This window comes from Budorcas taxicolor, chromosome 5, assembly GCF_023091745.1.
Source record: "Budorcas taxicolor isolate Tak-1 chromosome 5, Takin1.1, whole genome shotgun sequence".
NCBI classification, from domain to species: Eukaryota; Metazoa; Chordata; class Mammalia; order Artiodactyla; family Bovidae; genus Budorcas; species Budorcas taxicolor.
This window is the reverse complement of record NC_068914.1, coordinates 42,234,172-42,261,979: the sequence shown is the minus strand read 5'-3', so window position 1 is coordinate 42,261,979 and position 27,808 is coordinate 42,234,172. Positions and strand designations below refer to the sequence as shown.

General features: G+C 38.9%; 1 protein-coding gene across 1 annotated transcript in view; it reads right to left on the bottom strand.

The window, feature by feature from the left end:
* FMN2 (formin 2) overlaps window positions 1-27,808 on the bottom strand; it is a 359,973-nt gene that overhangs the window by 54,013 nt on the left and 278,152 nt on the right. Inside the window, exon 15 of the mRNA XM_052639523.1 lies at window positions 12,944-12,995. Coding sequence (XP_052495483.1) covers window positions 12,944-12,995 — 52 coding nt within the window. The remainder of the gene's footprint in view (window positions 1-12,943; window positions 12,996-27,808) is intronic.

Here is a 27,808-nt window from a genome sequence, read left to right as displayed (position 1 = left end):
AAAGTCACCACACATGACAGAGTATGCATATGTCATTTCAGGACTGATTCAGTATTTTTTCCATCATGATGGTGAAAGTTACATATTACATACAATGATTAAAACCAATGTTCTTTTTCTTCCTCCATTTTGTCTACTTTTTGAGAAATATTTTCCATTTAAATTCATATGTTATACAATCTTGACTTTGGTAAAATACCATTCAGTGAAACTTACATGCAGAAAAATAATATTTATTTTTTAAGATGTGTGATTTAAAATTCTTTCACACATGTGTTTTCCCCCACTACTATTTTTTTCCTTTGATTAGTGGTTATTTCCAATTGCCTTTGTTATTAATCAAATAAATGAGGGGAGAGAAATAGCGCATTCAAAATTCTAAAAAAAATTGGTACTATGAGGTACACTAACTATATTTTTAAACTATACAGTCAAACCTTTATCTCATAATAATGCTCAAATAAGGCATATTAATTTTTTAATCTGTAAGTATGGCTGCAAAAATTGCTTCTCCATTCAACAGATTTACTAGTCTTACTTATGAAAGATTAATTACATTAAAATCTTGTAGTTGTTTTTAATTCCTGGTGGAGAGGGAGCTTAAAAAAAAAGAACTTCCATTCTGAAATATATTTTAAAAACAGTTTTATGTAAAATTTTCAGTAGCATATATATCCCATTGGAAAAATACAAACATCTTTAAAACAAATGTTTTAATCTGTAGGAAAAGTCACAAGCTTCCTAGAGAAAGGAGACAGCCTAATTTCCTTTACCAAGTACAACATGTAAATGAACTGAATAAGGTAAATTATCTAATGTGATTTTTGTAATATAGCTCAAATTTTACCATTAGTCATTTCTATCTACTTATTGATGCCGGAAGTAAATTTAGTGAAACTAAAGGAACTCATAGCTAAAACAAACTGTTTCTAAAATCTGCTCTTTCTCAGCTACTGGCTGGCTGTCCACTTAGGCATCAGGGTTCCCTTAAAGGGCCTCTCAAATTACTGGAGACACTTGATCTACTCTTTTCTACTAAACCCAATGCTGGTTCTTGACACCACATCTGGCAACGAGTCTTATCATTTGATGCCATTCAAAGTGCACTGAGACAGTCAAGTGGGCCTTAGGAAGCCCACTATGAACAAAGCTAGTGGAGGTGATGGAATTCCTGTTGAGCTATTTCAAACACTAAAGATGATGTTGTTAAAGTGCTGCACTCACTATGCCAGCAAATTTGGAAAACTCAGCAGTGGCCACAGGACTGGAAAAGATCAGTTTTCATTCCAATCCCAAAGAAAAGCAATGCCAAAGAATGTTCAAACTACTGCACAATTGCAATCGTCTCACATGCTAGTAAAGTAATGCTCAAAATTCTCCAAGCCAGGCTTCAACAGTATGTGAACCATGAACTTCCAGATGTTCAAGCTGGATTTAGAAAAGGTAGAGGAACCAGAGATCAAACTGCCAACATCCACTGGATCATGGAAAAAGCAAGAGTTCCAGAAAAACATTTACTTCTGCTGTATTGACTGTGCCAAAGCCTTTGACTGTGTGGATCACAACAAACTGTGGAAAATTCTGAAAGAGATGGGAATACCAGACCACCTGACCTGCCTTCTGAGAAATCTGTATGCAGGCCAAGAAGCAACAGTTAGAAGCAGACGTGGAACAATGGACTGGTTCAAAATTGGGAAAGGAATACATCAAGGCTGTACACTGTTACCCTGCTTATTTAGCTTATATGCAGAGTACATCATGCAAAATGCCAGGCTGGATGAAGCACAAGGTGGAATCAAGACTGCAGGGAGAAATACCAATAACCTCAGATACACAGATGACATCACCCTTATGGCAGAAATAGAAGAAGAACTAAAGGGCCTCCTGATAAAAGTGAAAGAGGAGAGTGAAAAAGCTGGCTTAAAACTCATTCAGAAACTAAGATCATGGCATCTGGTCCCATCACTTCATGGCAAATAGATGGGAAAACAGTGGAAACAGTGGCAGACTTTCTTTTTTTGGCCTCCAAAATCACTGCAGATGGTGACTGCAGCCATGAAATTAAAGGACACTTGCTCCTTGGAAGGAAAGCTATGACCAACCTAGACAGCATATTAAAAAGCAGAGACATTACTTTGCCAACAAAGGTCCATCTAGTCAAAGCTATGGTTTTTCCAGTAGTCATGTATGGATGTGATAGTCTGACTATAAAGAAAGTTGAGTGCCACAGAATCGATGCTTTTGAACTGTGGTGTTGGAGAAGACTCTTGAGAGTCCCCTGGACTGCAAGGAGAACCAACCAATCAATCCTAAAGGAAATCAGTCCTGCACATTCATTGGAAGGACTGATGCTGAAGCTGAAATTCCAATACTTTGGCCACCTGTTGCTAAGAATGGACTTTTTGGAAAAGACCTTGATGCTGGGAAAGATTGAAGGTGGGAGGAGAAGGGGACAACAGAGGATGAGATGGTTTGATGGCATCACCAACTCAATGGACGTGAGTTTGAGCAAGCTCTGGGAATTGGTGATGAACACGGAAGCCTGGCGTGCTGCAGTCCATGGGGTTGCAAAGAGTCGGACATGACTGCGCAACTGAATAGAATTGAAATGATTCAAAGTGCCCTGGAAATTTTTCCTATTGCATTTATAGCAGCAATAAATTTACTACATATGAGAGGACAAGATTATGGAGTAGAAGGACTGGAGCTCACTTCCTCTTGTGAGGACACCAGAATCACTGAATAACTATCATTAAAAAAGACTGCAGTCTATCAACAAAAATATTCTGCATCCAAAGACATAAAGAAGAAACCCAATTAGATAGTTGGAGGGGTGGTGGCCCACAGACTGGAGAATAATTAAATGGCAGATATTCTCCCGCAGGAGTGAGAACTGTGAGCCCCCTGTCAGCATCCTCAGTCTGAGGAACTGGCATTCAATAGAGGAGTGCCCAGACCATTTGGTTTGATGGCCAAACAGGGCTGGGGTGCGGGAGCTGCACAGGAGTGCGGTAAAACAGAAACTCTACTCTTGGGGAGGGTGCACACAAGGACGCAAATGCACCAGGACCCATGACAGAAGGACTGACTATATAGGAGCCTGGGTCAGACCTACTTGCTGGTCTTGGAGGGCCTCCTGGGGGGTAGGGGTGGCTCTGGCTCACTGTGGGGACAAGGACACTGGTAGTGGAAACATGCACCAGCATGAGCTCTCCTGGAGGCTGTCATTTTGGCACTAAGACCTGCCCCCACTCAACAATCTTCAGTGTTTAATGCTGGAATGCCTCAGGCTAAACAACCAACCAGGTGGGGATATAGACCCATCCATCAGAAAGTAGGCTATCTAAAGTCACCCTGAGCCCACAGCCACTTATAAGTACACCCCTTCACATGGCTCTACCCACCAGAGGGACAAGACCCTGCACTCTCCACCAGTGGGCAGACACTAGTCCTTCCTACCAGAAAGCCTGAAAAAGCTTTTCAACCAGCCTCAACCACCGGGGGGCAGACAGAAGCAGCCTGCACATGAGTTTGAGTAGGCTCTGGGAGTTGGTGATGAACAGGGAAGCCTGGCATGCTGCAGTCCATGGGGTCACAAAGAGTTGGAAATGACTGAGGGACTGAACTGAACTGAACTGAGCAGCCTGCAGACTGAGTCCCCAAATGTAGATCAGAACCTACCCTGGAGCCAGCTGATCCCTGGTCCTTATGACAAGAGAGGAGTGCATTGCTGGGACACGTAGGACATCCCCTACAGAGGGCCATGTCTCTCAGGTTGAGAAATATAACTAACTTTCCACATACATAAAAATAAAAACAGAAATTTAGATAAAATGAGACAGCAGAGGAATATGTTCCAGAAGAAGGAACAAGATAAAACCCAAGAACAACTATGTGAAGTGGAGTTAGGCAACTTACAGGAGAAAGACTTCAAAGTATAAAAGATGATTATAAAGATGATCTAAGAACTTGGGGAAAGAATGGATGCACAGAGTGAGAAGTTACAAGAATTTTTAAAAACAAAGAGTTATAAAATATAAAGAACAACCAAATGGAGCTGAAGAGTAAAATAACTGAATTGAAAAATACACTAGAAGGAATCAATAGCAGAATAAATGAGGCAGAAGAACTTACAGTGAACTGGAAGAGAGCAGTGGAGATCACTGCCATGGAACAAAATAAAGGAAAAGAATGAAAACAGTTGAATAGACCTGTGGAGGAACATCAGATACACCAACACTTGCACTGTGGGGTCCCAGAAGGAGGAGAGAGAAAGAGAGAGAGGCAGAGAAGGCCTGAGAAGAGTTATGGAGAGATAATAGCAGAAAACTTTCCTAAAATGAAAACCAAAAGAGTCACCCAAGTCCAGGAAGCACAGAGGCCCACGCAGGATAAACTGAAGAAGGAACACAATGAGACACAGAATAATCAAACTGACAAAAATTAAAGATAGAGAAAACTAAAACCAATAAGAGAAATGCAACAAATAAAATACAAGGGAATCCCCACAGACTATCAGGTGATTTCTCATCAGAAACTGCAGGCCAGAAAGGAGTGCCAGGATATAAAGGGATTAAAGGGAAAAACCTATAAGCAAGAACACCCTACCCAACAACATTCTCATTCAGATTTGATGAAGAAATCAATTGATTTATAGACAAGCAAAAGATAAGTCAGTACCATGAGACAAGCTTTGCAACAAATGCTAAGGAAACTTCTCTAAGTGGAAAAGAAAAAGCCACAAGAAGAAGCAAGAAAATAACAAAATGGGGAAGTTTACTGGTAAAGGCAAACATATAGCAAAGATGGGAAATCATCTATACACATGCATGATATCTAACCCAGTGATTGTGAGAGGAGGAGAGTACCAATGCAGGATATTTGAAACACATTTCAATACACACAAAAAGAAAAAGGAACCCAAACATAATACTAAAAATAGTCATCAAGAAAACTAGAGAAGAGAACAAAAGAGAAAGGGAAGAAAAAAGACCTACAAAAACAAATCCAAATCAATTAAGAAAATGACAATAGGAATACACATATTGATAATTACCTTAAATGTAATGGATTAAATGCTCCAACCAAAAGACACAGATTGGTTGAATGGATACAAAAATAAGACCTGTATGCATGCTGTCCACAAGAGACCCACTTCAGATCTAAGGACCCATAGAGACTGAAAGCGAGAGGATGGAAAATTATTCCATGTAAACCAAAATCAAAAGAAAGCTAGAGTAGCAATACTCAAAGCAGACAAAGGACTTTAAAATAAAGACTGTTACAAGAGACAAAGGAGGCACTATGTAATCATCAAGGGATCAGTCCAAGAAGAAGATATACCAATTGTAACTATATATGCACCCAAAAGAGGAGCATCTCAATAAGACAAATGTTAACAAGACAGAAAAAGAGAAATCAACAGTAACACAACAGTGGAGGATTTTAACAGCTCACTTATATCAATCAACAGACCCTCCAGACAGAAAATCAATAAGGAAACACAGGCCTTAAATGACACATTAGACCAGATGGACTTAACTGATACACATATATGTGTATATATATATATATATATATATAGTCATTTCATCTGAAAGTAGCAGAATACACATTCTTCTCAAGTGTATATGAAACATTCTCACATGCTGGGATTGATCGCATTCTGGACCACGAGGTGAATCTCAGTAACCTTAAGGCAATTAGAATCATATAAAGCATCTTTTTCAGTCACAACCCTGTGAGATTAGAAATAAGCTACATGAGCTTCCCTGTAGCTCAGTAGTAAAGAATCCACCTGCCAGTACAAGAGACATGGGTTTGATCCCTCATCTAGGAAAATCCCACATGCCCTGTAGTAAACAAGACTGTGGGCCACAACTATCTGAGCTTGCACTCCAGAGCCCACAAGCAGCAACTACTGAGCCTGCATGCCACAACTACTGAGCCTGCATGCCACAACTACTGAAGCCCACATACCCTAGAGCCTCTGCTCTGCAACAAGAGAACCACCACAATGAGAAGCCATGTACTAGAGAGTAGCCACCACTCACCCGACTAGAGAAAAGCCCACGTAGCTATGAAGACCCAGAACAGCCACAAACAAATAAACAGTAAAAAAAGAAATAAACTAAAGAACTGCAAAAACCTCAAACATGTGGAGGCTAAACAATATGAAAATAAACAACCAATGGAGCACTCAAGAAATCAAAGAGGAAATAAAAAAATACCTAGAGACAAATGAAAATGAAAATACCAGATCGAAACCCCATGGGACACAGCAGAAGCAGTTCTAGAGGGAAGTTTATTAACAATACAACCACACCCCAGGAAACAAGAAAAATCTCAACCATACATACTAACCTTACACCTAAAGCAATCAGAGAAAGAAGAATAAACAAAACACAAAGTTAGGAGAAGGAAAGAAACCATAAATACCAGAGCAGAAATTAAATGAAATAGAGACGAAGAAAACAATAGAAAGGAGCAATGAAGCCAAAAGCTGGTTCTTCGTAAAGTAAACCAAGTTAGGACCTTTAGCCAGACTCATCAGGAAAAGAAATGAGAGGGCCTAAATCAGTAAAATCAGAAATGCAAAAGGAAAAGTTACAACTGACACCACATAAAGGACCATGAATACTACTACAAGCAACTGTATGACAATAAAAGGGACAGTCTGGAAGAAATTCCGTTGAACAAATTGAACAAATTCTTAGACAGAGTCTCCCAAGACGGAACCAGGAAGAAATAGAAAATATGAATAGACCAATTACAACTACTGAAATCGAATCAGTAATTTAACAACTCCCATCAAATGGAAGTCCAGGACCAGATGACTTCACAAGTGAATTCTGCAAAATATTTAGAGCAGTGTTAACACTTTTGCTTCTGAATATATTCCCCAAAATCGCAGAGGAAGGAACACTTTCAAACTCCTTTTATGAGGTCACCATTACCCTGATATCAAAACCAGAAAAAGAAAATTACAAGCCCATATAACTGATGAATGGGGGCTTCCCTGGTGGCCCAGTGGAAAAGAACCTGCCTGCCAGTGCAGGAGATGTGGGTTTGATCCCTGGGTCAGGAAGATCCCCTGGAGAAGGAAATGGCAACCCACTCCAGTATTCTTGCCTGGGAAATCCCAGGGACAGAGGATCCTGGTGGGCTACAGTCTACGGGGCCACGCAAGTCATGAGGACATGACTTAGAGACTAAAAAGCAATCACATAACTGAGGAACATAGATTCAAAAATCCTCAACAAAATACTACCACATCAATCAAATCCAGCAATACATTGAAAGGACCATGCACCATGATCAAGTGAGATTTATCCCAAGGATGCAAGGATTTTTCAATATTTACAAATGAAACAATGACTGGACACCACATCAACAAACTGAAGAAGGAAAACCATATGATCATCTCAATAGACACAGAAAAAAGCTGTTGACAAAATCAACAACCATTTGTGATGGAAACTATCTAGAATGTGGACACAGAGGAAACCTACCTTAACATAGTAAAGGCCAAATACATCCAACCCACTGCAAACATTACTCTCAATGGTAAAAAACTGAAAGCATTTTCTCTCAGATCAGGAATAAGACAAGGATGTCCACTCTCACCACTATTATTCAACATAGTTTTGGAAGTCCTCACCACAGGAATTGGAAAAGGAAAAAAAATCCAAATTGGAAAAGAAGTAAAATTGTCATTGTTTGCAGATGACATGATACTATACATAGAAAATCCTAAAAATGCTACCAGAAAACTACTAAAGCTCATCAGTGAATTTGATAAAGTCACAGGGCTTCCCTGGTAACTCAGATAGTAAAGAATCTATCTGCCTGCCATGCAGGAGACCTGGATTTGATCCCTGGGTTGGGAAGATCCCCTAGAGAAGGGAATGCCACTAGAGAAGGGAAACCCACTCCAGTATTCTTGCCTGGAAAATCCCATGGACAGAGGATCCTGGTGGGCTACAGTCCATGGGGTCACAAAGGTTGGATAGGACTGAGCGACTAGCACACACACACACAGGGTACAAAATCAATACACAGAAATCTGTTGCATTTCTATACAGTAACAACCAAAGATCAGAAAGAAAAATTAAGGAAAGAATCTCATTTACCATCACATCAAAAAGAATAAAACACCTCAGAATAAACCTACCTAAAGAGACAAAAGAACTATATTCTGAAAAGTGTAAGACACTGCTGAAAGAAATCAAAGATGACACACACAGATGAAAAGATATACCCTGTGTTTGGATTGAAAGAATCAATATTGTCAAAATGACTTTACTACCAAGGGAGTCTACAGATTCAATGTAATCCCTATCAAATTACCAATGGCATTTTCCTCAAAACTATAACAAAAATTAAGGAAACACAAAAGACTCCAACTAGCCAAAGAAGCTTGAGAAAAAAGAACAGAGTTGGAGAAATCAGGCTCCCTGGGTTCAGACTATATTACAAAGTTATAGTAACCAAGACGGTATGGGACTGGCACAAAACAGACACATAACTCCATGAAACCGAATAGGGAGCCCAGGAATAAACCCACATGATTACAGTCAATTAGTCTACAACAAAGGAGGCAAGAATACACAATGGAGAAAAGACGGTCTCTTTAATAAGTGATATTGGGAAAACTGGACAGCTATATGTAAAAGAATGAAATCACATCATTCTCCTACACCATATAAAAAATAAACTCAAAATCAATTAAAGGCCTGAATGTAATTCCAGAAACCATAACACTTCTAGAGGGAAACATAGGCAGTTCACTTTCACACAAATTGTAGCAATGCCTTTTTGGATCAGTCTCCTAAAGCAACGGAAAACAAAGCAAAAATAAAGAAATGGGACCTAATTAAATTTAAACTCACAGCAAAGGAAACCATAAACAAGATGAAAAGGCAACTTACAGAACTGAAGAAAATATTTGCAAAGGGGGTGTGACTGACAAAGGATTAATCTCCAAAACATACAAAGAGCTATGCAGCCGAATATCAAAAAACAAAACAAATCACCCAGTCAACGAATGGGTAGATCTAAATAAATGTTTCTCCAAAGACACCATACAGATGGCCAAAAGGCACATGAAAAGATGCCCCACATTGTTAATTATTAGAGAAATAAAATCAAAACTATAATGAGGTCTCACTTCAACACCAGTCAGAATGGTGTACAAATAACAAATGCTGGAGAGAATGTGGAGAAAAGGGAACCCTTCTACAATGTTGGTGGGAATGTAAATCGGTACAGCCACTATGGAAAACAATATGGGCATTCCCTAACAAACTAAAAATAGAGCTACTATATTATCCTGCAATTCACTCCTGGGCATATATCCAGAGAAAACCATTATTTGAAAATATATATATATGTACTCCAGTGTTCACTGCAGCACTGTTTACAATAGCCAAGACAAGGAAGCAACCTAATTGTCTGAATGGATAAGGGAGATGTGATGTGTGTATACATATACATATATGATGGAATAGTAATGCCTTTTGGAGCAACATAGATATACCTAGAAACTATCATACTAAGTTGCATAAGACAGAAAAATATATGCTATTGCTTATATATGAAATCTAATAAAAATGATACAAATGGACTTATATACAAAACAGAAATAGATTCACAGATAGAGAAAACCAGCTTATGGTTACCAAAGGAGAAAGCTGTGGGGAGTCAGAAATTAGGAGTTTGGGATTAACATATACACACTATTGTGTAGAAAAAAATAACCAACAAGGACCTACTGTATAGGACAGGGAACTATACTTACATTTTATAATAACCCATAAAGGAAAATAATCTGAAAAAAGATATATAACTGAATCACTTTGCTGTACACCTAAAACACAAATTTGTAAATCAACTATACTTTAATTTAAAAAGAGTAAAAAAATAAAAGAAAATCTTCTATTTTTGTATTTCAAAATCATTGTCACCATAAAGTATGGTTTTTACCCATGGAGTAAAAAAAAAGAAATTCTAAGATAATTTTTAAGCTAGCCATAATTTATAAATAAGGACCACTGAATGTGAGCAGTCAGTTTTACACCTCTCATTCTCATTATTTTTAAATATAGGTGTAAAGGAATGGCCACTTCTTAGACAAATCTAGAACTGCTACATTCTCTACCTGTGAGTTGATATAGACACTGAGTAATCATATTTGGTCTGGTGATATTTTGCCATAATCGAAGAAAGCTGTGGATGGTAATTAAGAAGAAATAAGACACAGGCTGAAATAAACACATTCAGTTGGGTTGCACCTAATGGAACAGAATTCTGGTGAAGCCCTGTAAGACAAAGTGACCTCCTGGCTCTCCACTGAAATCATCTGAAGAAGACAACATGCTTATCCAACGTGTATTTGGATTTTGGGTGTGTGGTTCAAGATTCATCGGCTCAGTTGTCTTACTTTCTGGGAAAACTGAAGAGTTCCGTCAAGCAATTTATCTAAAAGTTACATAATTCTGTACATACAAAATAGGAACTTGAAGTCCCACTTCTCAGATTGATAGCAAAATTCTATGAATAAAAAGACAAAATTAGCACATAATACAATTACAGTAAGAAATGGAATATAAAAATGATTTGACTTGCTTTAAAACTTACTAACCATTTCTTAGTTAGAAATACTAACCATTTGACTACTTTTATTTAGTTAGGGAATCATAAAATGACCTGAAAAAATAATATTCCACTGCAGAAAAGAATCCTAATTTGTTGAGGAGAGTTCGGTATCCATTTTAAAATGAATAAGAGTCAAGGCTTTTTATTTTCTAAGTAGTCAAATATAAACACAAATGAGTAAAATTCCCTTCAAAGCAAGCTGAAAACAAGTTTGTGCAGTTTACAACACATTTTCATGTGAATATGCTTTTCTAGTAAGATCTCTTACTGTTCACACTTGAAAAAATTATGCATACTGCAAAAACCAAGGCATTCCATCCCTACAACCCTGGGCGGTGGAGGAAGGCTAAGGAAGCTGGTCTAGGCACATGGTGTGGTTTCCCAGGTGCCATTCAAGAAGAACCGTCAGGGCCCTGGCGCCTCACTGGCCGCCTTCCTTCATAGCAACCTTGGTGGGAATACGCAACAACACATGGCCTCAAAACCTTTGGGGACCTTCTCATTTGTTGTAGAAAAGATGCCCAGGACGTTATAGCCCAACTCAGCTATCACAGTCTGTAAATGACCCTCAACTTGTTCTAGAAATTATACCACATGCATCTCCCACCAATTTGTCACTTGGTCTCTGGTGAGGTGCAAAGTAAAACTAAATGTCTTGTTAGAAGAACACCACTGCCCCGATACAGGGTCAACTGCAGGGGATAATGAGGAAGGCCAGCTCTGCTGTGATGATGGACTAAAATCACGATGGAGGGATAACCATTTATAAAATGAAGTCAGGCAGCCACTGCTATAAGCAAATTCCTTAAAATCAATCTCTCTCTCTCTCTGGGGAACTGTGGAAAATTCTTAAAGAGATGGGAATACCAGAACATCTTACCTGCCTCCTGAGAAATCTGTATGTGGGTCAAGAAGCAACAGTTAGAACTGGACATGAAACAACAGACTGGTTCCAAATTGGGAAAGGAGTATGTCAAGGTTGTATACTGTCACGCAGCTTACTTGACTTTTATGCAGAGTACATCATGTAAAATGCTGGGCTGGATGAAACACAAACTGGAATCAAGATTGCCAGGAGAAATATCAATAACCTCAGATATGCAGATGACACCACACTTATGGCAGAAAGCAAAGAGGAATTGAAGAGCCTCTTGATGAAAGTGAAAGAGGAGAGTGAAAAAGCTGGCTTAAAACTTAACATTAAAAAAATGAAGATTATGGCATCCAGTCCCATCACTTCATGGCAAATAGATGGGGGAACAGTGGAAACAGTGACAGACTTTCTTTTTGGGGGCTCCAAAATCACTGCAGATGGTGACTGCAGCCATGAAATTAAAAGATGTTTGTTCCTTGGAAGAAAAGCTATGACCAACGTAAACAGTATATTAAAAAGCAGAGACATTAATTTGCCAACAAAGGCCCACCTAGTCAAAGCTATGGTTTTTCCAGTACTCATGTATGGATGTGAGAGTTGGACTATAAAGAAAGCTGAGCGCCAAAGAATTGATGCTTCTTAACTGTGGTGTTGGAGAAGACTCTTGAGAGTCCCTTGGATGGCAAGGAGATCCAACCAGTGCATCCTAAAGGAAATCAGTTCTGAATTCATTGGAAGGACTGATACTGAAGCTGAAACTCCAATACTTTGGCCACCTGATGCTAAGAACTGACTCTTTGGAAAAGAACCTGATTCTGGGAAAGATTGAAGGCGGGAGGAAAAGGGGAGGACAGAGGATGAGATGGTTGGATGGCATCACTGACTCGATGGACATGAGTTTGAGTAAACTCCAGGAGCTGGTGATGGACAGGGAAGCCTGGTGTGCTGCAGTCCATGGGGTCGCAAAGAGTCAGACATGACTGAGCAACTGAACTGAACTGTTGATGGCAAACCTCTACTGTGAAAGTGAGGGTCATGCAAGGGGAACTCAGGGGGCCACTTGAACTCTGCTTTTGCACATGGAAACTCATGTCCTATAACTAAACCCTTCACACTTTTTCTTGAAATAGTTTCCTGCTGTCTTTCTTTCTGGTATTTCCACAGCCCTAAAACCTATTCTAAAGAGAAGGTGCTAATAAGCTATCTAGTCACAATAATTTGATATAACAGGTTTATATGTCATCCAGAATTATAAAAATAAGTCAGAAATCCAATGTATAATTCAAGTACAGTTAGTTTCTTTTATGCTTGAAAATAAAAACTGAGCTAATGACTGACTCCTTGAGATGAAGCACATTAAATGCTTTATAAGCCCACTCTGAGAACAAATATTAAGGGAAAGTAATTTCTCACCACTTATGAGTCTCTGTCAGTGAGTTCTCCTCTGCTTCTTGGTCAATTTTAGCTGAAAATACAAGAAAAGAAATAGATGAGCTATGATAAATGGTTATAACCATCTCAAACAAAATAGATCAAATAATATGAAATGTATCTTAATACATTAATGCTAATGTACTCCACCAAAAGTTTATTTTTTAAAAATTTTATTGGAACATAATTATAGAATTTTATTTAAAATCTATGAATAGATATGATTGAATAGGTTATATTTAATTTTCTTTAAGTTAATAATACTTTCTAAGTAATTTCTTTAAATTAGTCACATTAACCTGAGAAAATAAAATACCACATAACTTGATATTCACATCAAATTTGTCTGTCAAGGATTTAAATGCCAATAATTAGTTGAAAACAATTCTCTCAAGCAAAGGTCCAAAAACCAAGTAAAAACCTAAGTAGAAATGGTATGTAATGATCTTTACCAGTGCTCTTCACTTTAGATCACAATTGAGCAGATCCAGAGCTGACTTCTATGCAGACATAGGATAAAATACTAACACTTTCTCCTAACTTCAAGTGATGACATGACAGTGCACCCACTGATTTGCTAGAAATAAAGAATGGTAGCTGGACACAAACCCAAAGATCGAATTTGGGAAAGGGATTACGTCACTATTTTAAAACTGCTTAAAATAACACAGAAACTCCCATCACATAAAGTATGTATGGCAATGACTTTCACTGGCCAGTAAGCATTCTAGCATTTATGTATTACTTTATATACATACACACATATCTGGCACAAAAATTTAAAAAATACTCCCACTTCTTACAATGCTTTTAATAATATTTTTAGTCTATTCCCCCAGATCTCAAAATGTAGTTGTGACCCACTAAATTCATTTCATTCTTCACTAACTATCTGTGACACACAGTTTGAAAATCACTGAGCTACTGGACAAAAAAAATCAAAGAACAAAACCACCCTGGAGCTAGTGAAAGAACTTTCCTTTCATAATCATTTCCTTTGGGGGCACACTTGCAGCCATTTGGAAAAATTAAAAGACAGAAAGGAGTAGGGCAAAATGATTATAAATATTGGAACTGGGCGTGAAATCACACCTGTGGCGACTTGGGAAATGTCAGTGACTACATCACGACTTAAACAGTTGTCAGCTTCGCCTGCTGTTTCACAACCTCAAGATAGTGTTTGTTTGAAGGTCTGGACACGTCTGCAAAGCCGCCATGGAGTGTTATGCAGGTCCTCTACAGGACTGCCTGAATTTAACAGCAATCCTGGGAGATGGTAGCAGAGGTATGTTTCCTCTTTCCCTTCTGGTTTTTTAAAATGCTTACATAAAGCTACAGGTCAATCATTAGCCATATTAAGAAACAGGATAGATATTCCATGACTTCACTTTGAAAAGTCTCCAATGTTAACCTATTTTCTTACAAAATCTTTGGGCTGCTGTATGAAAACAGTTTGTTTCCAGAAGTAATTCTAGAACCACAGAAAAGTTTAAGAGAAAACAACAAAGCAACACAATGCATAACAGTTTCAGGAAGGAAGTTCTTTCAACTGCCCTTGCATCATTTTTTTTTTTTTTTGTAAAATATAGAATTTAAGACTGAGAAAGGAAGAAATTTTTTTGACTATTCTAGATGCACCGAGTAAATGATTTATGAAATTTAACACACCCTAGAATGAGATTCCAATGATGTGTATTCTATTCTGATTCTGCCTCTGAAATTAGCTTTGTAATCTTAGTCTTTCCTGGTGGCTCAGATGGTAAAGAGCCTCCTTGCAAAGCAGGAGAAGGAAAGTGAAAGTCGCTCAGTCATGTCTGACTCTTGGTGGTCCCATGGACTACACAGTCTATGGGATTCTCCAGTCAGAATACTGGAGTGAGTAGCCGTTCCCTTCGCTAGGGGATCTTCCCAACCCAGGATTTGAACCCAGATCTCTCACACTGCAGGTGGATTCTTTACCTGCTAAGCCCCCAGGGAAGCCCCGGGTTCAATCCCTGGGTGGGGAAGATCCCGTGGAGAAGGAGATGGCAATCTATTCCAGTATTCGTGCTTGGAAAACCCCACGGATGGAGAGGCCTGGCAGGCTACAGTCCAAGGGGTCGCAAAGAGTCGGACACGACTGAGTGACTAACACACACAGAATCTTAGGCATATAAATTAATCTGTTCAGTTCAGTTCAGTTGCTCAGTCATGTCCGACTCTTTGCGACCCCATGAATCGCAGCACGCCAGGCCTCCCTGTCCATCACCAACTCCCGGAGTTCACTCAGACTCACGTCCATCGAGTCAGTGATGCCATCCAGCCATCTCATCCTCTGTCGTCCCCTTCTCCTCCTGCCCCCAGTCCCTCCCAGCATCAGAGTCTTTTCCAATGAGTCAACTCTTCGCATGAGGTGGCCAAAGTACTGGAGCTTCAGCTTTAGCATCATTCCTTCCAAAGAAATCCCAGGGTTGATCTCCTTCAGAATGGACTGGTTGGATCTCCTTGCAGTCCAAGGGACTCTTAAGAGTCTTCTCCAACACCACAGTTCAAAAGCATTAACATATACAAAATGTTTAGCATAGTGCCCCCAATAATTAGTAGGGGCTACATAAATATTCTTTGAAAATGTTGGATTTCAAGCTCTTGAAATCCTAAAGTGATACAATACATAATAATGTTTAACTGAATACACCAACTGCTATTGTATCATGCTTCAACATTATGCGCAGATAAAGAAAACAGATACTCAACAGCTTTTTACATAATATAAGCCCCTAACTAGTTGTGAGTGGAATGAAGTGAGTTTCAGTTATTCATAATGATTCCTTGTGATGTATACTAAAACAGCTTTGGCTTCACTGTATGAACAAGTTTTACTGAATAAACACTGCAGTTCAATGTGGCAGAAGAATGATTCTTACTAAAGTAATAAAACAAAAATAGGCTCTCTGTCCAAACCTAATAGCCATATTAGAACCATAAAACCAAATTGGGATAGAAGGAAATACTTTAAATTACTCTGTTTTCCATTTTTTTAAACATGATTTTGAAGCTAAAAGTTGTTTTCTCTGCTGTAATCAGCTTTGATAAAGTCCTATGAGAGATGATTCTCTTTTGCAGGGCAATCTTAGAAATAAAAAACTTGGGACTTCCCTGTTGGTCCAGTGGTTAAGAATCCACCCTGCAATGAAGGGACATGGGTTCAACCCTTGGTCAGGGAACTAAGATCCCACAGGCCACAACTAAGACCCAATGCAACCAAAAAAAAAAAAAAAAAAAAAAAAGAAATTTTCTAGAAACTTGGGATGCAATTCGGATTTCTCGAGACACTGAGCTACCATTTCTCAACACACTGCTTGCAGAGAAACACCACCAACATTTTGTTATCACAATCTTTTAAGCACACTTATGATGTTAACATGGGCTTCCCAAGTGATGTGAGTGGTAAAGAACCTGCTTGCCAATGCAGGACACGTAAGAGACGAGGGCTCAGTCCCTAGAGGAGCGCATGGCAACTCAGTCCAGTATTCTTGCCTGGAGAATCCCATGGAGAGAGGAGTCTGGTGGGCTATAGTCCATAGGGTCACAGAGAGTCTAACACGACTGCAGTGACTTAGCATGCACATACAAGATGTTAACTTAGTGACAAATGCTGGATGTGTTTCTTTAGTTTGTGAGGATGAAACCGATCAAACTAAAATAAAATGTTACTAAGGTAGTAAAAATTAAGGTATTTTTTAGATAACTCTGCCATTCATTTAGGGAGCACTCTAATTAATTATATGCAGTGACCAAAATCTTAGACCAACTGTGTGTTTTATTAGGTTGCTGCTGCTGCTGCTAGGTCACTTCAGTTGTGTCCAACTCTGTGCGACCCCCATAGACGGCAGCCCACCAGGCTCCTCTGTCCCTGGGATTCTCCAGGCAGGAATACTGGAGTGGGTGGCCATTGCCTTCTCCAGTGCATGCATGCATGCTAAGTCGCTTCAGTTGTGTCTGACTCTGTGAGACCCTATGGACAGCAGCACACCAGGCTCTTCTGTCCACAGGATTCTCTAGGCAAGAATACGGGAGTGGATAATTGCAGTTTCAGACCATGAATTTTAAATTATTTTAACTAGGCTCAAATATATATTTATTAATCAAAATAGGAACCATTACAGTCAACACATTTTTGCCAACGAGAAATAAGCTTGTTTATTCCTGAAGCATAAAAATCTGTACTTTGGGATTTGATGAACTCTTGGAAAGCATTTTCTGAATCCTGCTGGTTGTGGAAACATTTTCCCTGCAAAAAGTTGTCAAGATGCTTGAAGAAGTGAAAGTCGGTTGGTGAGATGTCAGGTGAATATGGAAGGTGAGACAAAACTTCATAGTTCAATTTATTCAAATTTTGAAGCACTGGTTGTACAACATGTGGTCAGGAATTGTCACGGAGAAGAATTAGGCCCTTTCTGTGGACCAGTGCCCGCTGTGGGCAATGCAGTTTTAGGAGCATCTCATTGATCTGCTGAGCATACTTCTCAGATGTAATGGTTTTGCCAGGATTCAAAAAGCTGTAGTGGATCAGACTGGTAAGTTCAGTTCAGTCGCTCAGTTGTGTCCAACTCTTTGTGACCCCATGGACTGCAGCATACCAGGCCTCCCTGTCCATCACCAACTCCCAGAGTTTTCTCAAACTCATGTCCATTGAGTCGGTGATGCCATCCAACCACCTCATCCTCTGTCTTCCCCTTCTCTTCTCGCCTTCAATCTTTCCAAGCATCAGTGTCTTTTCCAATGAGTCATGTCCATCTCTTTGTGACTCTTTGGACTGCAGCATGCCAGGCTCTTCTGTCTTTCACTATCTCCTGGAGTTTGCTCACATTTATGTTCATTGAGTTGGTGATGCTAGCTAACAAATTTATCCTCTGCCACCCCCTTCTCCTCCTGCCCTCAATCTCTCCTAGCATATGGGTCTTCTCCAATGAGTTGGCTCTTCACATCAGGTGGCCAAAGCATTGGAGCTTCAGTTGCAGCAACAGTCCTTCCAATGAATATTCAGGACTGATTTCCTTTAGGACTGACTGGTTTGATCTCTTTGCAGTCCAAGGGACTCTCAAAAGTCTTCTCCAGCACCATAATTCAAAAGCATCAATTCTTTTTTTTTTTTTTTTTTTATTTTTTTTATTTTTTTTAATTTTAAAATCTTTAATTCTTACATGTGTTCCCAAACATGAACCCCCCTCCCACCTCCCTCCCCATAACATCTCTGTGGGTCATCCCCATGCACCAGCCCCAAGCATGCTGTATCCTGCGTCAGACATAGACTAGCGATTCAATTCTTACATGATAGTATACATGATAGAATGCCATTCTCCCATATCTTCCCACCCTCTCCCTCTCCCTCTGAGTCCAAAAGTCCGTTATAGACAGCTGCGTCTTTTTCCTGTCTTGCATACAGGGTCGTCATTGCCATCTTTCTAAATTCCATATATATGTGTTAGTATACTGTATTGGTGTTTTTCTTTCTGGCTTACTTCACTCTGTATAATCGGCTCCAGTTTCGTCCATCTCATCAGAACTGATTCAAATGAATTCTTTTTAACGGCTGAGTAATACTCCATTGTGTATATGTACCACAGCTTTCTTATCCATTCATCTGCTGATGGACATCTAGGTTGTTTCCATGTCCTGGCTATTATAAACAGTGCTGCGATGAACATTGGGGTACATGTGTCTCTTTCAATTCTGGTTTCCTTGGTGTGTATGCCCAGCAGTGGGATTGCTGGGTCATAAGGGAGTTCTATTTGCAATTTTTTAAGGAATCTCCACACTGTTCTCCATAGTGGCTGTACTAGTTTGCATTCCCACCAACAGTGTAGGAGGGTTCCCTTTTCTCCACACCCTCTCCAGCATTTATTGCTTGCAGATTTTTGGATCGCAGCCATTCTGACTGGTGTGAAGTGGTACCTCATTGTGGTTTTGATTTGCATTTCTCTGATAATGAGTGATGTTGAGCATCTTTTCATGTGTTTGTTAGCCATCCGTATGTCTTCTTTGGAGATGTGTCTATTTAGTTCTTTGGCCCATTTTTTGATTGGGTCGTTTATTTTTCTGGAATTGAGCTGCATAAGTTGCTTGTATATTTTTGAGATTAGTTGTTTGTCAGTTGCTTCATTTGCTATTATTTTCTCCCATTCAGAAGGCTGTCTTTTCACCTTGCTGATATTTTCCTTTGTTGTGCAGAAGCTTTTAATTTTAATTAGATCCCATTTGTTTATTTTTGCTTTTATTTCCAGAATTCTGGGGGGTGGATCATAGAGGATCCTGCTGTGATTTATGTCTGAGAGTGTTTTGCCTATGTTCTCCTCTAGGAGTTTTATAGTTTCTGGTCTTACATTTAGATCTTTAATCCATTTTGAGTTTATTTTTGTGTGTGGTGTTAGAAAGTGATCTAGTTTCATTCTTTTACAAGTGGTTGACCAGTTTTCCCAGCACCACTTGTTAAAGAGATTGTCTTTACTCCATTGTATATTCTTGCCTCCTTTGTCAAAGATAAGGTGTCCATATGTGTGTGGATTTATCTCTGGGCTTTCTATTTTGTTCCATTGATCTATATGTCTGTCTTTGTGCCAGTACCATACTGTTTTGATGACTGTGGCTTTGTAGTAGAGCCTGAAGTCAGGCAAGTTGATTCCTCCAGTTCCATTCTTCTTTCTCAAGATTGCTTTGGCAATTCGAGGTTTTTTGTATTTCCATACAAATCTTGAAATTATTTGTTCTAGTTCTGTGAAAAATATGGCTGGTAGCTTGATAGGGATTGCATTGAATTTGTAAATTGCTTTGGGTAGTATACTCATTTTCACTATATTGATTCTTCCGATCCATGAACATGGTATATTTCTCCATCTATTAGTGTCCTCTTTGATTTCTTTCATCAGTGTTTTATAGTTTTCTGTATATAGGTCTTTAGTTTCTTTGGGTAGATATATTCCTAAGTATTTTATTCTTTTCGTTGCAATGGTGAATGGAATTGTTTCCTTAATTGCTTTTTCTACTTTCTCATTATTGGTGTATAGGAATGCAAGGGATTTCTGTGTGTTGATTTTATATCCTGCAACTTTACTATATTCATTGATGAGCTCTAGTAATTTTCTGGTGGAGTCTTTAGGGTTTTCTATGTAGAGGATCATGTCATCTGCAAACAGTGAGAGTTTTACTTCTTCTTTTCCAATTTGGATTCCTTTTATTTCTTTTTCTGCTCTGATTGCTGTGGCCAAAACTTCCAGAACTATGTTGAATAGTAGCGGTGAAAGTGGACACCCTTGTCTTGTTCCTGACTTTAGGGGAAATGCTTTCAATTTTTCACCATTGAGGATAATGTTTGCTGTGGGTTTGTCATATATAGCTTTTATTATGTTGAGGTATGTTCCTTCTATTCCTGCTTTCTGGAGAGTTTTTATCATAAATGGATGTTGAATTTTGTCAAAGGCCTTCTCTGCATCTATTGAGATAATCATATGGTTTTTATTTTTCAGTTTGTTAATGTGGTGAATTACATTGATTGATTTGCGGATATTGAAGAATCCTTGCATCCCTGGGATAAAGCCCACTTGGTCATGGTGTATGATCTTTTTAATGTGTTGTTGGATTCTGATGGCTAGAATTTTGTTGAGGATTTTTGCATCTATGTTCATCAGTGATATTGGCCTGTAGTTTTCTTTTTTTGTGACATCTTTGTCAGGTTTTGGTATTAGAGTGATGGTGGCCTCATAGAATGAGTTTGGAAGTTTACCTTCCTCTGCAATTTTCTGGAAGAGTTTGAGTAGGATAGGTGTTAGCTCTTCTCGAAATTTTTGGTAGAATTCAGCTGTGAAGCCGTCTGGACCTGGGCTTTTGTTTCCTGGAAGATTTCTGATTACAGTTTCAATTTCCGTGCTTGTGATGGGTCTGTTAAGATTTTCTATTTCTTCCTGGTTCAGTTTTGGAAAATTGTACTTTTCTAAGAATTTGTCCATTTCTTCCACGTTGTCCATTTTATTGGTATACAACTGCTGATAGTAGTCTCTTATGATCCTTTGTATTTCTGTGTTGTCTGTTGTGATCTCTCCATTTTCATTTCTAATTTTATTGATTTGATTTTTCTCTCTTTGCTTCTTGATGAGTCTGGCTAATGGTTTGTCAATTTTATTTATCCTTTCAAAGAACCAGCCAAAAGCATCAATTCTTTGACACTTAGCCTTCTTAATGGTCCAAATATCACATTGGTACATGACTCCTGGAAAATCCATAAGCTTGGACTATACGGACCTTTGTCGGCAAGTGATGTCTTTCTTTTTTAATATGCTGTCTAGGTTTGTCATAACTTTCTTTCCAAGAAGCAAGCATCTTTTAAATTTCATGGCTGCAGTCACTGTCAGCAGTGATCTTTCATTATTAGTATATAGGAATGCAAGAGATTTCTGTGTATTAATTTTGTAACTTGCAACTTTACCAAATTCATTGATGAGCTCTGGTTTTCTGGAAGCATCATTAGGATTTTCTATGTATAGTATCACGTCTTGGAGCCCATGAAAATAAAATCTGTCACTGTTTCCATTTTTTCCTCATCTATCTGCCATGAAGTGATGGGACCAGATGTCATGATCCTGGTTTTCTGAATGTTGAGTTTCAAGCCAGCTTTTTCACTTTCCTCTTTCACCTTCATCAAGAGGCTCTTTAGTTCCTCTTCATTTTCTGCCATTTGAGTGGTATCGTACTGCATATCCGAGGCTCTTGATATTTCTCCCAGCAATTTTGACTCCAGCTTGTGATTCATCGAGCTCAGTGTTTCACGTGTATACAAACTTGCCCTTATTTATACATACATAACCTTTCAAAGGTGATCCTCATTATTCATGGATTCTGTATTTGTGAAGTTGTCAACTCATTAAAATTATTTTAATCCAAAATAAATAACTGCAGTGCTTTTGTAGTTACTCGCAGATGTATGCAGAACATTGGAAAGTCTGAGTCACCAGGTACATGTTCCTGGTTAAGGCTGAATACAGTGTGCCTCTGCTTTATTCCAAGTCTCATACTATACAAGTGTCCTTTTCTCAGTCTACTGGGATGCAGTTTGGCATCTTTTTACCTCCTTCTTTTCTGGTAATCTCTCTTTTTAAACAGTCCACAAGCATGGAGGTGCAGAGCTATCTAGTGCCCTAAACCTGAGGAGGCTATGGTGTGCCTTATGGGGAAAATACATGTGTTGGGTAAGCTTCACTCATGGGCTGTCAGACTTGGCTGTGAGTTTGATATTAATGAATTAGCAGTACAGTAAAGAAGGTGTATTCAAACATGAACACACATAAAAAAAGATTGTACTTTGGTTGGTTGATGAAACGAGACCAAAATGTGACCAGAGGCTTGAAGAACTATATTTACTGCTAGGAACAGTGATCTAGTACTCACTAATTCAGTGTCTGCAGCAACCTTGTAGAACATAATTATGGCAAATAATGAGAATATATTTATCTTGTTTTATAAGTGAAATGAATATAAAATCTGAAAAATTATATGTATGTGTGCATACATATGTACATAAATATGCTATGTTTCTATTATATATAAAATATGTTATATGTAATATAAGATATCTAAAAATACATATAGTAATATTTTTAAATTTCATAATAAAAATTAAAAAGGAAAAGAAGTAAAATGTCACTGTTTGCAGATGACATGATACTATACTAGAAAATGCTAATGATGTTGCCAGAAAACCAGAGCTCATCAATGAATTTGGTAAAGTTGCAGGCTACAAAATTAAAACACAGAAATCTCTTGCATTCCTATACACTAATAGTGAAAGATCAGACAGAGAAATTAAGGAAACAATCTCATTTACCATCACATCAAAAAGAATAAAATATCTAGAAACACATACCCAAGGATGTAAAAGACTTGTACTTCAAAAACTGTAAGATACTGATGCAAGAAATCAAAGATGACACAAACAGATGGAGAGATATACCATGCTCCTGGATTGGAAGAATCAGTGTTGTCAAGATGACCGTACCACACAAAGTAATCTACAGATTCAATACAATCCCTATGGAACTATAGCATTTTTCACAGAATTAGAAGAAAAGAATTTATGATTTGTATGGAAACATGAAATACTCCAAACAGCCAGAGCAATCTTGAGAAAGAAAAATGGAGCTGGAGGAATCAGGCTCCCTGACATCAGACTATACTACAAAGCTACAGTCATCAAAACAGGTTGGTATTGGCACAGAAACAGAAATATAGATCAATGGAATAGGATAGAAAGTGGAAATAAACCCACACAACTATGGTCACCTAATCTATGACAAAATAGGCAAGAACATACAATGGAAAAAGGACAGTCTCTTCTATAGGTGGCACTAGGAAAACTGGACAGCTACATGTAAAGTAATGAAAGAATACTCCCTAATATCATACACAAAAATCAACTCAAAATGGATCAAAGACCTAGATGTAAGACTGGACACTATAAAACTCTTAAAGGTAAACACAGGCAGAACCTCTCTGACATAAATCACAGTAAGATCTTTTTTGATCCACCTCCTAGAGCAATGAAAATAGAAACAAAAATAAACAAATGGAAGCTAATTAAACTTCAGAGCTTTTGCACAGCAAAGGCAACCATAAACAAAACAAAAAGGCAATCCACAGAAAGGGAGAAAATATTGCAAATGAAGTGACTGGCAATGGATTAATCTCCAAAATATACAAGCAGCTCACACAGCTCAATGTAAAAGAAAACAACCCAACTCCAAAATGTATCTAAATAGATATTTCTTAAAAAAAAAAAAAAGACACACAGATGGTCAAGAGGCACATGAAAAGATGCTCAACAGTGCTCATTATTTTTTAAAAAAATGCAAATCTAAACTACAATAAGGTACCACCTCACACCAGTCAGAACAGCCATTATCTAAAAGTCTACAAACAATAAATGCTAGCGAAGGTGTGGAGAAAAGGAAACCTTCCCACACTGTTAGTGGGAATGTAACTTGGTACAGCCACTTGGAGAACAGTGTGGAGGTTCCTTTAAAAACTAAAACTAGGGCTACCATATGGTTGCAAATATATCTGAAAAAAACACATATTCAAAAAGATGCATGCACCCCAATGTTCATTACAGCACTATTTACAAAAGCCAGGACATGAAAGCAACCTAAATGCCCATCAATAGACAAATGGATTAAGGAGATGTGGTGTGTGTATATATGTATACACAATGGAATACTACTCAGCCATAAAAAGGATGAAATAATGCCATTTGTGGTGAAGCAAATCTGACAAAGACAAATATCATATATTACCACTTATACGTGGACTCTAAAATAAATGGTACAAATGAACCTAGTTAAAAAACAGAAACAGAGTCACAGATATAGAAAAAAAAAATTCATGGCTAACAGGATGAATGGGAAGTGTTAGCTGCTCAGTCAGATCTGATTCTTTGTGACCCCATGGAGTGAACCCCACCATGCTCCTCTGTCTATGAAATTCTCCAGGCAAGAATATTGGAGTGGGTTGACATTCCTTTCTCCAGGGGATCTTCCTGACCCAGGGATTGAACCCTGGGTTGAAAAATCTGCAGGCAGATTTTTTTGCCATCTGAGCCACCAGGAAAGTCCAGAAGAATGGGGAGCAGGGATAAACTGGGAGACTGGGATTGACATATGCATGCTACGATAGACAGCCACCAAACAGAAACCAACAAATAGGTAACCAAAAAGACATTCTGTACAGCACAGAGAACTCAATTCAGTACTCTGTAATGGCTATCGGGAAAGAAATCCAAAAAAGAGCAGATGCATGTATAACTGATCCACTGAGCTGTACAGCAGAAACTAGCATGACATCAGAGCTCAACTATACTTAAAGCTGCATAAATAAAGTCTTAGGAAATAAATGATGCATAAGCATCTGGAGATTACCAACTAGTTTTCTAACACTGCACAAAAATAAAATGATCACATATGTTGGTATACATCAGAGAAATCTAATTGCAGTGATTTCGATTAAACAGTAAGTCATGCTCATGTATCACTTATACTTGTTCAACAATGACTTTTAAAGTCACTGCAGAGTTGCACTCTATTTTCTCACTTCCCTTCAATGTAAAAACCTCTGAGAACTGGTTTCTGCCTATACCAATTCAAGAGAAATGTTTCATTCAGGAGCATGTACCACTATTATCATTCCCCTCTTCTGAACTATCCCTCACTCTGGTTTCCCTTACAATAGCTTCTCTCATGTTCTTTCCACCTGTCTGACTACTAACACCTGTTGGGGATTCTCCTGTTCATCCTGTAACTGTATTCGCCTCCAGAATTCTACCCTAGAATCTATTTTCTTATCTTCCTAGGTGATCACATGCACTAAATAATCACTTGGCCTGTGATGTGCAATCCTGCATCTCAGCTCCTCTCCCACATCTACTGCACACAGGACACCTGATTATACCACCCATTCAAAACTTTTCCAAGATTTCTTTTCTCTATCTCAGTGACTCACCCAGCCATTGAAACCTGAAATCTGGACACCATCCATTGCCTTTATGTTCATTTGGTCCCCAAGTGATTTCTGTTCTATGTTATTAATATCCCTCAAATATATCCTGTCTCCAGCACTGTGACTATCCCCCCACAACGTGTTACAGGCCTCCTTGCCTCTCTAACAGTGTAACCAAACAATCTTCAAAGTGGCCTCCTGACTCCGAGTCTAGGCAGGCTCCACGTAGATGGTCCCTAGGCTGTCAGTGTACCCTCGCTTAAATCTTTAAGTCTCTGCTCCCCCAAATTCAAGGCAAAGCCCAAGGTCTTCAGCCAGGTTTGCAGATGCAGTGATGGGTGGGTGTGGGAGAAGCTTTATAACAGAGTTTGTTTTTTCACCAGAGTATGTTGTGGTTCAGTTGCTAAATCATGTCTGACTGTTCGTGAACCCATGAACTGCTATCTCCTGGAGTTTGCTCAAACTCATGTCCATTGAGTGGGTGATGCCATCCAACTATCTCATCTTCTGTTGCCTCCTTCTCCTCCTGCCCTCGATCTTTATGGTCTTTACTCTGCCTTCATTATGGTCCAACTCTCACATCTGTACATGACTACTGGAAAAACCATAGTTTAGACTATAGGGACCTTTGTTGGCAAAGTGATTTCTCAGTTTTCTAATACGATGTCTCAGTTCAGTTCAGCCAGTTATATCTGACTCTTTGCAACCCCATGTACTGCAGTATGCCAGGCCTCCCTGTCCATCACCAACTCCCGGAGCCTACTCAAACTCATGTCCATCAAGTTGGTGATGCCATCCAACCATCTCATCTTCTGTCCTTCCCTTCTCCTCTCACCTTCAACCTTTCCCCGCTTCAGGGTCTTTTCCAGTGAGTCAGTTCTTTGCATCATGTGGCTAAAGTATTGGAGCTTCAGCTTAAGCATCAGTCCTTCCAATGGATACTCAGGACTGATTTCCTTTAGGATTGACTGGTTGGATCTCCTTGCAGTCCAAGGGACTCTCAAGAGTCTTCTCCACCACCACAGTCCAAAAGCATCAATTCTTTGGTGCTCAGTATTTTTTTTTTTTAATGGTCTAACTCTCACATCCATACATGACTATTACAAAAACTACAGCTTTGACTAGACAGACCTTTGTTGGCAAAGTAATGTCTCTGCTTTTTAATATGTTGTCTACGTTTGTCATAGCCAAGCATCGTTTAATTTCATGGCTGCAGTCAAAATCAGCAGTGATTTTGAAGCCCAAGAAAATGAAGTCTGTCACTGTTTCCATTGTTTCCCCATCTATTTGCCATGAAGTGATGGGACCAGATGCCATGATCTTCATTTTTTGAATGTTGAGTTTTAAGCCAGCTTTTTCACTCTCCTCTTTCACTTTCATCAATAGGCTCTTCAGTTCCTCTTTGCTTTCTGCCATAAGGGTGGTGTCATCTGCACATTGGATGTTGACATTTCTCCCAGTAATCTTGATTCCAGCTTCTGCTTCAGCCACCCCAGTATTTCACATGATGTATTCTGCATATAAGTTATATAAGCAGGGTGACAGCATAACAGCCTTGACATACTCCTTTCCCAATCTGGAACCAATCCATTTTTCCATGTCTGGCGGATGTCTAGGTTTGTCATAAACTTTTTTTTCCAAGAAGCAAGTGTATTTTAATTTTGCGGCTGCAGTCAACATCTGCTGTGATTTTGGAGCTCAGGAAAAAAAAGCTGTCACTCTTTCCATTTTTTCCCCATCTATTTGCCATGAAGTGATGGAAATGAATGCCATGATCTTAGTTTTTTGAATGTTGATGAAGTGAGATTATCATTAGAGCAATAGGTAACGGAACAGGAAGATTGTGGAGGTTCAAGAGAAGACAGAAACAAATCTCAGAAGCTGGGAAAACTAACTTTGCAAGGGAAATATCATAGTACTGCTGAGAAGTGAATTCCAGCAGCAGCTCTCTGGCATGACTTAGGTGACAGCAGTCAGTGTTGTACAAGGACAGCCACCCTGTCAAGAAACAAACGTTGAGCTACCCTGGTGTGAATATAGGCTTAATGAGGGTTGTTGGGCTTCTGTCTAGTGAGCAGGATGGTGTATACTATACTCCAGGCATTTTTCTAGGTGTAGGGACACAGCAAGAAGCAGAGTAAAGTGCTCTCTTAATGGACCTTACACTGTTTGGGGACAAGTAAATGACACAATCTCAGAGAATGGTTAAATGTCACAAGGAATATAAAACTGGCGGGGGTGTGCTCAGAACAGTATTTGTATAATAAATAATTGAATATTATTTATTCACACTACATTCTCAGTTCTCCAAGGGATGGCACTTAGCTGGCA